Source organism: Amblyomma mixtum, chromosome 2 (assembly GCF_055824585.1).
Source record: "Amblyomma mixtum isolate Tamu chromosome 2, ASM5582458v1, whole genome shotgun sequence".
NCBI lineage: Eukaryota > Metazoa > Arthropoda > Arachnida > Ixodida > Ixodidae > Amblyomma > Amblyomma mixtum.
In genome coordinates, this window is record NC_143013.1 from 169,689,667 (window position 1) to 169,704,034 (window position 14,368).

At 53.1% G+C, this 14,368-nt stretch overlaps 1 protein-coding gene across 1 annotated transcript; it reads left to right on the forward strand.

The window, feature by feature from the left end:
• The first annotated feature begins 12,150 nt into the window (after positions 1 to 12,150).
• On the forward strand, positions 12,151 to 12,831 carry LOC149361546 (uncharacterized). Its single transcript, XM_089568110.1, has one exon. It carries the CDS (start codon positions 12,151 to 12,153, stop codon positions 12,829 to 12,831), a length of 681 nt encoding a protein of 226 aa, XP_089424236.1.
• The last annotated feature ends 1,537 nt before the right edge of the window (positions 12,832 to 14,368 follow it).

Here is a 14,368-nt window from a genome sequence, read left to right on the forward strand (position 1 = left end):
GACATCATACCGTCCAATTGAGCTGGCTAGTTGCGTTGGCAAAGTACTAGAAAGGATGGTAGTAAAGATCCACAGGTTCTTCCGTCTTCCTTATTGCACCAGCGGTGCCCCGCCAGAGACGGGTTGGTTTCAATTCGAAGACTGAAGCTCTTCGCACCAGCGGTGCCCCGTCAGAGACGGTCTCTCGATGAATAGAGCCGCAGGGATGAAAAAGGCAATGACTGGAGATTTATATACAAATATGTACAATAGATACAAGTTAAGACACTTGAGACAAATTAACGGCACAAGACAAACAACAAAAAGGCGGATCTGGCTAATACTAGGGGAGGCCCCTCTACTCGGCGTTGCCGAAGATGCGTTGCATCTGACCTTAGCGCAGAACACCGCTTACTGCTCCGGGGCCCGGTTTTAAAGCCCTAAAGGCCCGGCCCACATTTTGTGGCTTCCAATCATGTTGCGATGTTCACATGATTGGCTTATCGAGAGCCTGGCCAGCCCTCCAGCTTCCGTAGGGCAAAACGCCCTTTCCACAAATACAAACGCACGGTCGTGCCAGTACGTGCAGAGAACATCCCCTCCACCCTAAAATTAAAATAGAACAAACACAAATACACATCCGTGCCAGCACGTGTGCGAATCGGTACCGCGGGTGGGTGGACACCCGTACTTCCCGGCGCGTTCGCGATCGGCCGCGTTCCAAGAAAGGAGACGCTTCGCTTTGAGCACCCCCAGCCGCGTTCCGATGACCCCCGCGAACGCTACCGAACCCTTACACACCCTTCCCAAGATTCTACAAAGGGCTCAAATGCCACTTTTAGAATTATAACAAAGGGATCGGTACGGGTCACAAAACCACCCTGTGGGTGACATGCCGCAGCTACACCAACACTGGCACCAACAAAACCAAACAGCAAAAAAAATGCACACGAGCACCAAAACAACACAAGCAAATTGCGCACTCAAATACACGCAGTGACACGCTTGCTGTGCGCCGTAAAACGGAGTCCAAGTTGATAGGCTACTCAGTTCACTTGCATGCCCACTGCCGTCCTGCTCGCGAATGAGCACACATACGCACCGACACTCGCGACTGGAGCGTTCACTAGCACTCGTACGATGTCCGTAAGTGGCCACGTGAGCCTCCTTAGTCGCACCGAGCGTCCCTGTGCGCGTTCGAGCCCACACGTGCCTCATTCGACACGATTAACACCTAATGGCCACTATGCTCGTCAGGCTGGTGCCACAGCGGGGCGTGAACTGAAAAGACGGTGCCCTCCAGGATCAAAAACGTCCTGGTCATCGATAGGTGAAAATCTCTGACCATGCGACGCACTTGAGAGCACTCTCTCTCCGGCGCACCAGTACGACACGCGTGGTGCGTAAAGAGCATAGCCCCTGGCCCGTCCAAATATAGCAGTACAGTCAGTCTCGCTACACTTGATATGCCGACCTCTAGCACGGAACATACTGTTCCTCGCGTCGACTTTCAGCGTGAAAGCCATGCACCTGCCTCTCTCTACTTTGCCTGTCTTCGAGCCATTTGCCCTGTTCCTGCTCAGGTAAACACTGGAATTGCCGCAACCTCCTTGATCGGCGCTTGCCGGCTTCGTGGCATCTTCTAACTCTGAGGCTGCATGAGACCCCTCGCAGTGAATTGACCCTAATTTGCCTTGTGGCAAGTCGCCACTCATTTCCGGGTCCTCAACTGACCTGGTCGGGCACACACCGGGTGCGTTCATCTGCGCGGCGTTCTGCCCGGTCGGCCCAACAGGCCCACCTCCGCTCTCTGCCTCGGATGGAATGTCCCTGCCATCACAAACGCCAAGGGGCACTTCACGCCCTATGCCCGACACAGCATGCGGTTGCGGCAACGCTAGGTTTCCCGCTGCCACTATCTCGCCGATCTGATGTCTGTCGTCGCTGGTCGTTTCACGCGGAACAAACTGCACTTTTTTGCGGCTTGCCTGAGACCGAGTTTTTATTCCTGAACTCGCGTCCTCGTCCCTGGTCTTATCTGAGGTAGAGCTAACCTCTGCAGATTGATCTTTGGAGTGCGCGTTCATCGCCTCTAATACCGCGACGCTGCGTTCCGTCACGATACTTTTTTCAACTGCGGTTCCAGCTTCGCAGAAATCTGGCTCGGAGAAGTTCTCCCTGCCTAGTTGATTAGCTCTCCTTGACTCCTTGAGCTTAGCCAGCTCAAGCTCTAGCTGCTGGCGCCTTGCTTCCAACGCCTGCAAATCTGGAGGTTTTTCCTCGCATAGCGGCGCCTTTCCTCCATTAACTTTTGCAAGCTCAGCCTGATAGTAAGCTAAACGCGCCTTCGCCAATTCCACTCGATGCCTCACATCGAGTGAGGGCTGGCATGGATAACTCTCCATACCGCCGTCTGTATCCCTCAACTGTCCTATCGGCTCGAACACAGGGACGTGAACAATGCGACCAAGGAAACTCACGGTTTCGATGCGTCGATCCGCATTGCCAGCTCCTTGGCGTCGGGGTCCACCGCCACTTTCCCCGGACGTTGCGATGAGCTGTCGCACGCCGCTGGTCCGCCGCCGGTGATCGTCGAGTTCCCGACGCGCTGCTTCCTTGACCGGACGCAGTCCCGCGTCGCTGGACTACTGCCGTGGTCCTTGCGTCCTTGCCGCCGTGTCTCCACAGGTCCGTTCACGAACGCTGACCTGTCGCCTTGTCGTCACCTTTCTCCCTGCCTTGTCTTCTTCCTGCGCCGTCTTCTGATGGCCGCAGGATCCTGTCGACTGCGCCAGTAAAGATCCACAGGTTCTTCCGTCTTCCTTATTGCACCAGCGGTGCCCCGCCAGAGACGGGTTGGTTTCAATTCGAAGACTGAAGCTCTTCGCACCAGCGGTGCCCCGTCAGAGACGGTCTCTCGATGAATAGAGCCGCAGGGATGAAAAAGGCAATGACTGGAGATTTATATACAAATATGTACAATAGATACAAGTTAAGACACTTGAGACAAATTAACGGCACAAAGACAAACAACAAAAAGGCGGATCTGGCTAATACTAGGGGAGGCCCCTCTACTCGGCGTTGCCGAAGATGCGTTGCATCTGACCTTAGCGCAGAACACCGCTTACTGCTCCGGGGCCCGGTTATAAAGCCCTAAAGGCCCGGCCCACATTTTGTGGCTTCCAATCATGTTGCGATGTTCACATGATTGGCTTATCGAGAGCCTGGCCAGCCCTCCAGCTTCCGTAGGGCAAAACGCCCTTTCCACAAATACAAACGCACGGTCGTGCCAGTACGTGCAGAGAACATCCCCTCCACCCTAAAATTAAAATAGAACAAACACAAATACACATCCGTGCCAGCACGTGTGCGAATCGGTACCGCGGGTGGGTGGACACCCGTACTTCCCGGCGCGTTCGCGAGCGGCCGCGTTCCAAGAAAGGAGACGCTTCGCTTTGAGCACCCCCAGCCGCGTTCCGATGACCCCCGCGAACGCTACCGAACCCTTACAATGGTACTTACACGAATTGATTGTTACCTGGAGCGCTACCGCATATATCCGGATATAATGTCCGGGTTTCGACGTGGACGCTCCTCAACTGACAACGTGGTCGACCTGGTGTCATCCGTCCAGCACCAAAAACTTTTGAAGCGCTTGACCGCGGCATTGTTCCTAGATGTAAAGGGCGCATACGAAAATGTAACTCACCAGGCTATTTTGGACGCTCTGGAAGCTGCTGAGCTCGGTGGTCGCGTATTCTGCTGGATACGCAGTTATTTATCCAACAGATCTCTCTTTATGCAGACAGAAGATGGCCCAACATAATCTCATTTCACTTCCCGTGGAGTCCCGCAGGGTGGAGTGTTCAGCCCAACGCTGTTCAATCTTACACTTGTTGGGCTTGTTGATATACTACCACAGTCGGTGCAACTCTCAATCTATGCAGATGACATTTGTATCTGGGCATCCGGAGTTACGCGCCCACAAGTTCGAGCGAGGCTTCAAAAGGCGTCAAGTATTCTTGCGGCCTACCTTCACGAGCAAGGCCTACAGATTTCAACCGAAAGGTGCTCCCTTGTAGCCTTTACACGCAAGAACATGTTTCCTTATACCGTATGCATAAACGGCACAGCAATGCCCTACGTAAAGAGCCATCGGTTTCTGGGAGTAATCATCGACCGAAATCTATCATGGACTCCCCATATTTAATACATGAAAAAGAGTCTGACAGCGATTTCTCACGTTCTCGCTTTTCTAGGGGAAAGGTCGTGGGGAGCGTCGGTGCGGCCGATGATGCAGCTCTATTGTAACAGTTGTTACACTGAAAAAGAACTGCAGCAGCTGAACGAGGGCACCAGAGAAACGGACCTACACTTCAGCGTAGTCTACTTCTACCGGTTGCGATCTCTTTCTTCTTCTACTTCCAATCCTCGTGTCTCTGCCCCCTCTTTAGGAGCATCACCCCGATGCGGTGGTAACGTCAGACCGAATAGCGAGGAGAAAAAGTGTTCAAGAGTTACACCATGAGTCTGACATCACGGAATATGACTACATGCAGCCGGAAAGTCACTCGGGGGGTCGCTCGTAGTACGGCTTCATTCGCACCACATGCACAACGTCGCTGCGCTTGCCGTTGTGCGATGAACGAGCTGGCGAGGCTGGTGCAACTTCGTACGTTACGTCGCTGAGGCGGCGGACAGCAAGGTAAGGGCCGAAGTAACGGCGCAGTAACTTTTCGCACAGCCCGCGGCGACGAACGGGCGTCCAAATCCACACATAGTCGCCTGGGTTGTAGGTAACGTAGCGGCGTCCAAGGTTTTAGCGGGCAGCATCGATCTGCTGCTGACGGTGAATGCGGTGTCTGGCCAGTTGCCGCGCTTCTTCCGCGCGCTAAACATAGGTGTCGACGTCGACATCAAGTTCACTCTCACTGTCAGGGGGGTCCACGGGTAGCATAGCATCCAGGGGGGTGGTAACCTGTCGACCGAAGACTAATTCGAACGGAGTGAACTGCGTCGTCTCTTGCTGCGCGGTATTATACGCGAATGTTGCGTATGGAAGAATTTCGTCCCATGTCTTGTGCTCGGTATCAATATACATGAAAGCATGTCGGTCAAGGTCCTGTTGAGGCGCTCCGCCAAGCCATTTGTCTGCGGGTGGTAGGCCGTTGTACTTATATGGCTGGTGTGCGTGAGCTTGAGTACAGCCTGAGTGAAGCGGGCCGTAAATGCAGCTCCACGGTCAGTAATGATAGCTGCAGGAGCGCCATGACGCAGGACGATGTTGTGGACGAAGAAGTCGGCGACTTCAGCAGCAGTACCGTTTCCAAGTGACCTGGTGTCAGCGTATTGGGTCAAATAATCTGTCGCGACCGCAATCCACCGTTTTCCTGTGGACGACTTCGGAAAAGGGCCGAGGAGGTCTACGCCAATTTGCTGAAAAGGGGTCTTTGGTGGTGCTATGGACTGCAGAAAGCCGGCTGGCTTCAGAGGAGATTTGCGCCGTTGGCAATCTCGGCATGTTGTTACGTATCTACGCACGGATGGTAGTAAAATGGGCCAGTAATACTTAAGCCGAATCTTTGCCAGTGTGCGACTGACCCCCAAGTGGCCGGCGGATGGTTCATCATGACAAGCGCTTAAGATTTCGGAGCGTAACTGGGACGGCACAACAAGCAGAACGTCTCCGTGTTGCTGTCAAAGTTGCGCTTGTAGAGGACTCCACGCCGCAGAATGGACTGTAGTTCACGGCGAAACACACGAGGTACATGAGCACTCAAACCCTCCAGATACTTAACGAGTGGCGCCAACTAAGAATCTGCTCGTTGAAGCTGCGCCATACGGGAGATGCTAATGGCACAAAGAATAGGGCAATCTTCGGTGACGTATTGCGTAGCCGGTTCCACGGGCGCTCGTGATAAACAGCCCGCGTCTTGGTGCTGCCGAACCGATTTATAGGTGACCGTAACATCGTACTCCTGCAAACGGAGGCTCCATCTGGCCAACCGGCCAGAAGCGTCTTGAATGCTGGCTAGCCAGCAAAGTGAGTGATGATCGCTGAGAACACGAAACGGACGGCCGTAGATGTAAGGACGGAACTTACTCAGAGCCCAGATGACGGCAAGGCACTCTTTTTCTGTCGTCGAATAGTTCCGTTCCGATCGAGAAAGTGTACGGCTCGCGTAGGCGATTACTCGCTCTGCGCCGTCCTGCCACTGCACGAGGATCGCTCCGAGGCCGACATTGCTGGCGCCAGTGTGGACATCAGTCTCTGCATTCTCGTCAAAATGAGCTAGTAGTGGTGGACTTTGAAGGCGGCAGCGGAGTTCCTCGAAGGCTGCGTCTTGGGAACTTCCCCATATGAAGGGTGTGTCATCTCGAGTCAAGGCAGTCAATGGCTCAGTTAGGCGAGAAAATATTTAACAAAGCGGCGGTGATACGAGCAGAGGCCCAAAAAACGTCGGAGGGCCTTCTTGTCGGTTGGGCGTGGGAAAGTGGAGAAGGCGGAAGTCTTTTCGGGGTCCGGAAGAACACCTTGTGCGCTGACAACATGTCCTAAGAAACGGAGCTCCTCGAAGGCGAAATGGCATTTCTCTGGCTTGATAGTTAGTTGGGCAGACTGGAGAGCTTGAAGGACAATGCGCAATCGCTGCAAGTGTTGTTCGAAGCTAGACGAAAAGATGACCACGTCGTCCAGGTACACAAGGCACGACTGCCAATTTAAACCAGCTAAAACAGTGTCCATCATGCGTTGAAACGTGGCCGGAGCGGAGCAAAGTCCAAACGGGAGCACCTTAAATTCGTACAGACCATCCGGTGTCACGAAAGCCGTTTTCTCGCGGTCTCGCTCGTCCACCTCGATCTGCCAATATCCGCTTTTCAGATCTAAGGAAGAGAAGAACCTGGCGTCCCGGAGTCGGTCAAGTGCATAATTGATCCTCGGGAGAGGGTATACGTCCTTTTTGGTAACATTATTCAGTTTTTTGTAATCAACACAGAATCGCAACGTGTTCTTTCTTTTTCACCAGGACCACCGGCGACGCCCACGGACTTGTTGACGGCTGTATAACATCGTCTGCAAGCATTTCCTCGACTTGCGTTCTAATAGCTTCGCGCTCTTTAGGCGAAACGCGGTATGGACGCTGACAAACTGGTGGCGTGGCCAAATCGGTGACAATGCGATGCTTGGCTACCGGCGTACGTCCGACCTTGGAGCTCGCCGCAAAGCAATCTTTAAAATCAAGTAGTAGCGACGACGGAAGGTTCTTCTGATGAGGTGACAACTCCGGGTTGATTTTAACCTTCTGAAGGGCGTTACTTGGTGCGGCATCGTCGTGAAGATTCACCTGTACGGGACACAGATTCGGCAACCTATCCACGTCGTCGAGGAAGGCGACGGCCGTTCCCTTGGCGAGGTGCTGAATTTCATTCGTAAAATTCGTTCAGAAAAACTGTCGAGCAGCCGTCGTTCAGTTCGACAAAACCGCGCGCGATAGCCACACCCTTCTCGAGCAACAGCGAAGGGTGACTGTCCGCAATACCTTCGTAGTCGTGAAACGAGTCGTTCCTCCCTAACACCAGCACACTGGACCGTGGTGGCAGCATTACTTCGTCTTCGACTATACGCAGAGCGTTGACTCCTGGGCCTTCTGTGTCACTGTGCGCCAAGGCTTGCTTCGTCGAAAATGTGGCTCGCGCCTCGTGTAGATCGATCCCAGCACCGTTTGCCTGTAGAAAGTCGAGGCCCAGGATCAAATCTCTCGAACACTCGCTCAAGACGACGAATTCACCCACGTAGGGGAAACCGCAGATGCCAACTCGCGCTGTGCACCTTCCGGCCGGGCTAATGAGGTGACCTCTAGCCGTGCGAATGCTAGGGCCCAACCATGGTGTCAAAACTTTGCTCAATTCCTGGGCGAGGGTGTGGCTCATCACTGAATAGTCAGCACCAGTATCAAGTAAAGCGATGGTGTCAGTTCCATCAATCGTCACACACAAATCAGAAGTAGCACGTCGGATGCTGTCGCTAGCTTGCCCCTGTGAGGAATCAGCGTATCGGTATAACGGCGGCGGAGGATCTTCAGTTTTCTCGGCAGCAGCGGCCTTGCCTCCGGAGACCGCTGGAGTTAGTTTTCCCGACGTGGACTGGGAGAACGCCGCTCAGGATAGCCGGCGTTTCGGCGAGGGCTTGGGGAACGGTAACGCAGCGGAGATGACGACGTAGGATCGTAGCGACCGTATGTCCCAGGCCTCTGACGGGCCGACAGATGAGCTTCAATTTCGAATGGTCGTTCGCCATTCCGGGGGCAAGGGTCGTCGGGCGCAAAACCACGCAGACCCACTCGGCGGTACGGGCAGGCCCTGTAAACATGTCCCGCCTCACCACAGTGGAAGCAAAGGGGCCGCCGGTCCGGTGCACGCCACACATCACACTTCCGTGGCCGCTGATAAGCTGGTCGATCAGGCACACGGGAAAGACCAGACTGCTGCGTTGCGTGAGTCGCGGTATTCACGTCGTAGCCTGGCGTTGGGGCCCGGCAGAGGACAGATGCATAGGTTGGTCTCACCTCAGTCTGTCTTGGGATCTCAGGCAGTTGTTACTGCTGCGCTGCTAGGCGCACCTCGTCCCGGACGACTTCAGACAGCGATGTAACAGAGGGCGCGCTGGGAGGCAGCTGGAGGGCTTGTAATTCCTCTCTGACGGTCGACCTGATTAGGTCCCGTAAAACGGCCGCATCACTCCCTAGCGGCATCGAAGAAACAGCGGGCCCAAGCCTGCTTACATCCCGATTGTATTGCCGGGCTCGTTGCAGGAGCGTCGTCTCCATGGTAGTCGCTTCCGTGAGAAATTCGGCAACAGTACGCGGTGGACTGCGCACAAGACCAGCGAAAAGCTCCTGCTTGACCCCGCGCATGAGGTGGCGAAGCTTCGTCTCCTCCGCCATGGATGGGTCAGCACGCCCGAAGAGGCGCGTCATGTCCTCTACATACATGCGGACGCTTTCGTTAGTCCGCTTTGTACGGGAGCGAAGCGCAGCTTCAGCTTTCTCTCGGCGGTCTGCGTTGGGGAATGTAGCTAGGAGATTTTGGCGAAATGTCTCCCAGGTGGACAGGTTGCTCTCGTGGTTCTCGTACCATGTCCTAGCGAAGTCCTCAAGCACAAAATACACGTTATGGAGCTTACGGTCGTCGCTCCAGCCGTTGTAGCGGGCGACCCGCTCGAAGGTGTCTAGCCAATCTTCCGCATCTTCGTACACGTCGCCGTGAAAAGATGGCGGTGTTCGCGGTGTGTGGTAGAGGATGGGCGCCGGGGACCTACTATCTGTGGCCATTTCCGATGGGACCGTCGGTCGAGGCTGCGTCATCCTCGTCGGGTTGGCAAGAGGCCCGAACTCAGGTGACTCACCGCGGAGGCGGCGGCTTGGGCGCTGATGGACCGGCGTGAGTTACGTCTTTATCTCGTAGGCGTACGGAGGTCGGGAAGGGTGCCCCACACTGCTCCACCAGATGTGTAATAGTTGTTACACTGAAAAGGAACTGCAGCGGCTGAACGAGGGCACCAGAGAAACGGACCTACACTTCAGCGTCGTCTACTTCTACCGGCTGCGATCTCTTTCTTCTTCTACTTCCAATCCTCCTGTCACAATAACGCCTTATTCATGGGCTTTCTTCGCTACAGCCTCCCTGCACTTGGAAACATTCGAAAAACAAACATACGAAGTCTGCAATGCGTCCAAGCTTAAGCTCTGCGGATTTGCCTAGGATTGCCGAGATGTGCCTCTACGGCCACCTCTGTACTCATCGCCCAGGAGCATCCAATCCCTACCTACTTAACAGTTGACGCACTGAGGGAACATTTTCGACATATCTTCCGAGTTCCCTCTCACCACCTCGCCAGTCTTCCTACTACCAGGCCGCCCACATCGTTTACAGACATCATTGACGCACATCGCGCCATTCTTCCGTCCCAGTTTACACCCGCCTCTAGATCGTCCTCGCCACTTTGGAGCCTGCACAATCTCCGTGTGCTTCTTTCAATACCTGGCATCAGGTAGAAGATCGACTTATCGCCGATAGAACTCAAACAAGTCACTCTTGAATATTTTCATGAGCACCATGCAAACAGAGTGCACGTTTACACCGATGGATCAGTGAACCCTATCAGTACTTCTGGCTCCGTGGTCATCCACGCAAGAACTACAGAGATTAGAGTTAGGACAGCTCACCACGCTTCTTCGACGGGTGCAGAACTCACCGCTCTTCGTGCCGCCATTGAACACATCAGTCAGCAGCGCCGTCAGCGGTGGTCTATTTTCACCGACTCCAAACCTGCCTCCAAGGCTTACAAGCTGCTCTTCCCCGTGAAGCCCATGAACAACTGGTCGCAGAAATTCAACAACTACATCAGTCTGCCACCAACAAATGGCATGACATCATCTACCAATGGCTACCAGGGCACAGCGACTTAGCAGGCAACCACCGCGCGGATGAAGTCGCACGAACTGCTCACCACGATGGCGATTTTTGTCGATCCCCATTTCGAGATCAGACGCAGCGGGCAGGCTTCGCGCACTTGCGCGGGGCATCACGCCTGCCGCGTGGAATTCCGGCCAATTCTGCAATTCACGTCAAAAATCCTTGGACCCAGATCTGAAGCTCCTGCTTCCATCAGGCCTACCACGACGTGAAGAAACTTTGCTGTGTCGCCTCTGGTTTGATGTAGCTTTCACCAACCATTATTCTTTGTTAATTGATATGGCTAAAAATTCAGCGGGCACTTTGGCTGTCTAAAGTGTGTAGAGGCAAAAGCGTTTTCCGCACCACTTTGACTGCTTCTGTGGCACTGGTGGCGTCACATATAATTGAGTACTAATTACTAAGTGATGACAAATCACTAATTAATGGTTAATTACGGATTAATGACTGAATACTAATTAACTGCTAATTAATGACGCTTAAGCTTCGCCTTTAGAAGTGGAGAGAGAGAGAGAGAGAAAAAAAACTTTTATTGCTCTTTCAAGAGATTCGCGGAGATGAAGACTTCTTGGTCGTCCTGCTTGGGCGCTGGCGACTTGAGTCTTCGACAAGTGGAACGCGACTGCGTGTTGTACCGCTGCCAGGGAGTCCAAGGAACGCCACCACCCGTTTGGCGCGATGCCTTGCCCTTTGAACGCAACGCTTTTTGAGGAAAGGAAATGGCGCAGTAATTCTCTGTCACCTCGGTGGACACTTGAACCGCACCGTAGAGGAAGGGAGGAAGTGGGAGTGAAAGAAGAAAGACAAAGAAGGCCTGTAATGAAGAAAATTAGAATTGTATTTGAGGAAAGGAAATTACGCAGTAACTGTCTCACATATCTCGGTGGACACCCGTCAAAATTCAGGGGGGGGGGGCACTTTTTTTACCTAAAGTGCGGTCACTGATGTGTGGTTAAGATGTTAACGCGACAGCGTCTTGCAACGCTGCCAGGGAGTCCATAGAGCGCGCGAGCGGCGCGAACTTGATTACTTTTGTATTTTGTAAATAGTGTACAAAGCTCTCCCCTGCCCTTTCTTGCTGTCGCTCCCCTCTATACTTCTCCTCACTGTCCTCTCCCTTTCCCTTTAGTTTCCGCCGGCTGCAGCTCGGGTGCTTAAGATATTAGATAGCAATTGCCGCGGCCGGCAACAGTCTTTTGCTTCACTTTTTATTTTATTTATTATTTTTTAAATAAACCACTACCGCCACCACGCCATCGCCCATTCGGTTCTACGCCTGGCTCGTCGGTAAATTGGTTTTTGAGGAAGGGAAATCTATCTGTCTCTCATATCTCGGTGGACACCTAAACCTCGCCGGAAGGGAAGGGAGGAGGATGGGAGTGGGCGAAGACACCGTATTAACTAGACGCGCCTTTGTTCATTCCAAACCATCGAGCTGGCATGGCGGCTGTGCATCAAAATGCTCCTTGCTGGAAACAGCACATCGGCCGTTGGCCGAGGTCTTCCGACGTTTCAGGACACTACGGACTGGTACAAAGTTGTCCTTCCCTGATTGCCTACCGGTAATGTTGTCCTTAATACCGTTTTCCTGCATGCTGACCTTAAGGGTCGCCCGTACCGAGCACCTGACTTTTCCGTGACGCACTCGCACAGATATTGGATCTCCGGGAAATTTTGTGCATTGGTCAATAGCAAATGAGCCACGTGTGGATGATTACCTGCGAGAGTAGTTCTTCCAAACAGAAGCTTGTTAACAAAGCGGAGTTTCCTGTAAAAGGACTGAGATGCATGGTGTTCGACCCGGATACTAAGAACGTCCAGGTTAGGCTCCTTTGGCTTCCCCGCTATATGGAGCACCTGAGGATTGTGGAAGCATTTGAGCCTTATGGCACGATTCAGTCTGTGGAGCGCGAAAAGTGGCGGTGCCCAGGGATGGAGCATATGGAAACGGCGAACCGTGAAATCTCGCTCACACTCAAGGATGGAGTGTCAGCAAGCACCATTCCACACACACTTAATGTTTATGGCGTGCAGGCATTAGTCCTTATCCCAGGGAGACCTCAACTGTGCCTCCGATGCAGCCGGGTTGGGCATGTACGGCGCCAGTGTCGCACGCCTCGATGCACCCAGTGCCGACGCTTTGGCCATACTGTGGAGAACTGCGTCTTGAGTTACGCTGACAGGCTGCGTCAAGGCCAGTGGTCACGGGAAGATGACGTGGCATCAGAACACATCATGGATATGCCTGAGGTTGTCGACGCGACCGGAGAACTAAGTCGTGAGCATCGAATAGATGGGGAACAGAAGGCTTCAACACCTCAAATCAACACGGAATCAGAAGCGACTGGCCATCTAGCATCCGCTCCTCCAGATTGAAAACCGCCGGACCCGGGCCCCCACCGTGAGTGCTACAGAGACTGCTGTGCTTGCTGCACAGGACCGCCTCGTCGCCACAGGACAACGTCCGGATATGCCTCCTGTGGAGTCAGTCGAGGCGATACAGCCAGTGATTGCTCGCCGATCCACCTCTGTTGCTGATTCTGCTTCGTCGTTGGAGGGTAGCGGTGAGCCGTGTGTGGCGTCGATCTCTGGCGTGTCCGGTTCTCTGTCGGCTGTCAATGTGGCAGCGAGTGATGTGCTCCCCGCAGGTTCGTGGGCCGAGGCCTTGGCTGTCTCAGAGGGGGACATGGACAGCACCGCACCTTTGAAACGTCCCGCAGATACTGACGAGGTGTGTATCGATGGCGCTGACCACAAGGCACAGTGTGTAGAGGCCATGGAAAGGGCGGCGTTAAAGAGGAGGGCCATCTCTGCCCGAGAGGCCGCCCATTTGGAGGCGGGCCACCCCATTCAAGGGGATGGCGTTTGTTAAGACTGGCACCAAAAATGGCGAGCGTCGCAGCATATCAAGTCGCTACCCTTAACGTTAGGGGTATGCGTAATCGTAGGAGGCAACAGCAGGTACGGCATCTCTTAAAGAAATGGAGCGTGCGTGTAGCCGCTATCCAGGAAATAAAGTTGTCCTCTGTTGAAGAGACAGAAGCTGCTCTCGAGCCGTTTTTGTCGGAATACAACATTATTGTTAGCCAAGCGAGAGGCTTATCCGGAGGTTGTATGCTATTCCTGGCGAACACGCTAGAGATGACAGCCATGTCTTATTGCATAGATGACAAGGGGCGACTTATATGCTGTGATCTCACAATTTCAGGTGTACAGTGGCGGATTATTTGTGTTTATGCTCCCATAAAGCAGCGCGATAGAAGGCTTTTCTTTCTGTCATTAGTTGAACATTTGTGCACGGGCCGCAAAATTATATTGTTGGGAGATTTTAATTGCGTTTGTAGGGATGAGGACCGATCAGTGGTATGTAAGAGATACGACCCTAGTGCTGCATTACTTACCGATTTGGTTTCTGAATATAATCTTGTGGATGCGGGACAGGAAAAAGGCGACAGTATACATTTCACTTATTTTCAGTAGGGGTGTGCGAATATCAAATTTTTCGAATACGAATCGAATACGAATATTTAGTTCCGAATATCGAATCGAATATCGAATAATGAAGGACAGACGCATTTAACCACTACAAAAGTTATTTGAGCACCCAAGAACATCACAGTTCAACTATCGATGATTAAATGAACACAAAAGGTGTGTGTGGCTGCACAAAAAGTATGAAAGTCTCGAAAATTATTCTTAGAAGAGTGGAAGTATCAGAGAGGATGGCTAGTACACAGCATTGATCAAGGCTAGCTTGCCATCAGCACAAAAGCGCGTTGCTGAGATGAACATAAAAGGTTGTCGAGAAGGAAAGCCAGCTGCTTCACATGGTCAGGCAGAAGTCGTTCCCTTCTAGCTGAAACGACTTCTCCCGCCACAGAAAATGCCCTCTCACTTGGCACTGACCTGGCAC

Bases quoted from the DNA above. Each gene is read 5' to 3' on its own strand.
- LOC149361546 (XM_089568110.1), top strand. From the start codon at position 12,151: ATGAGCCACGTGTGGATGATTACCTGCGAGAGTAGTTCTTCCAAACAG.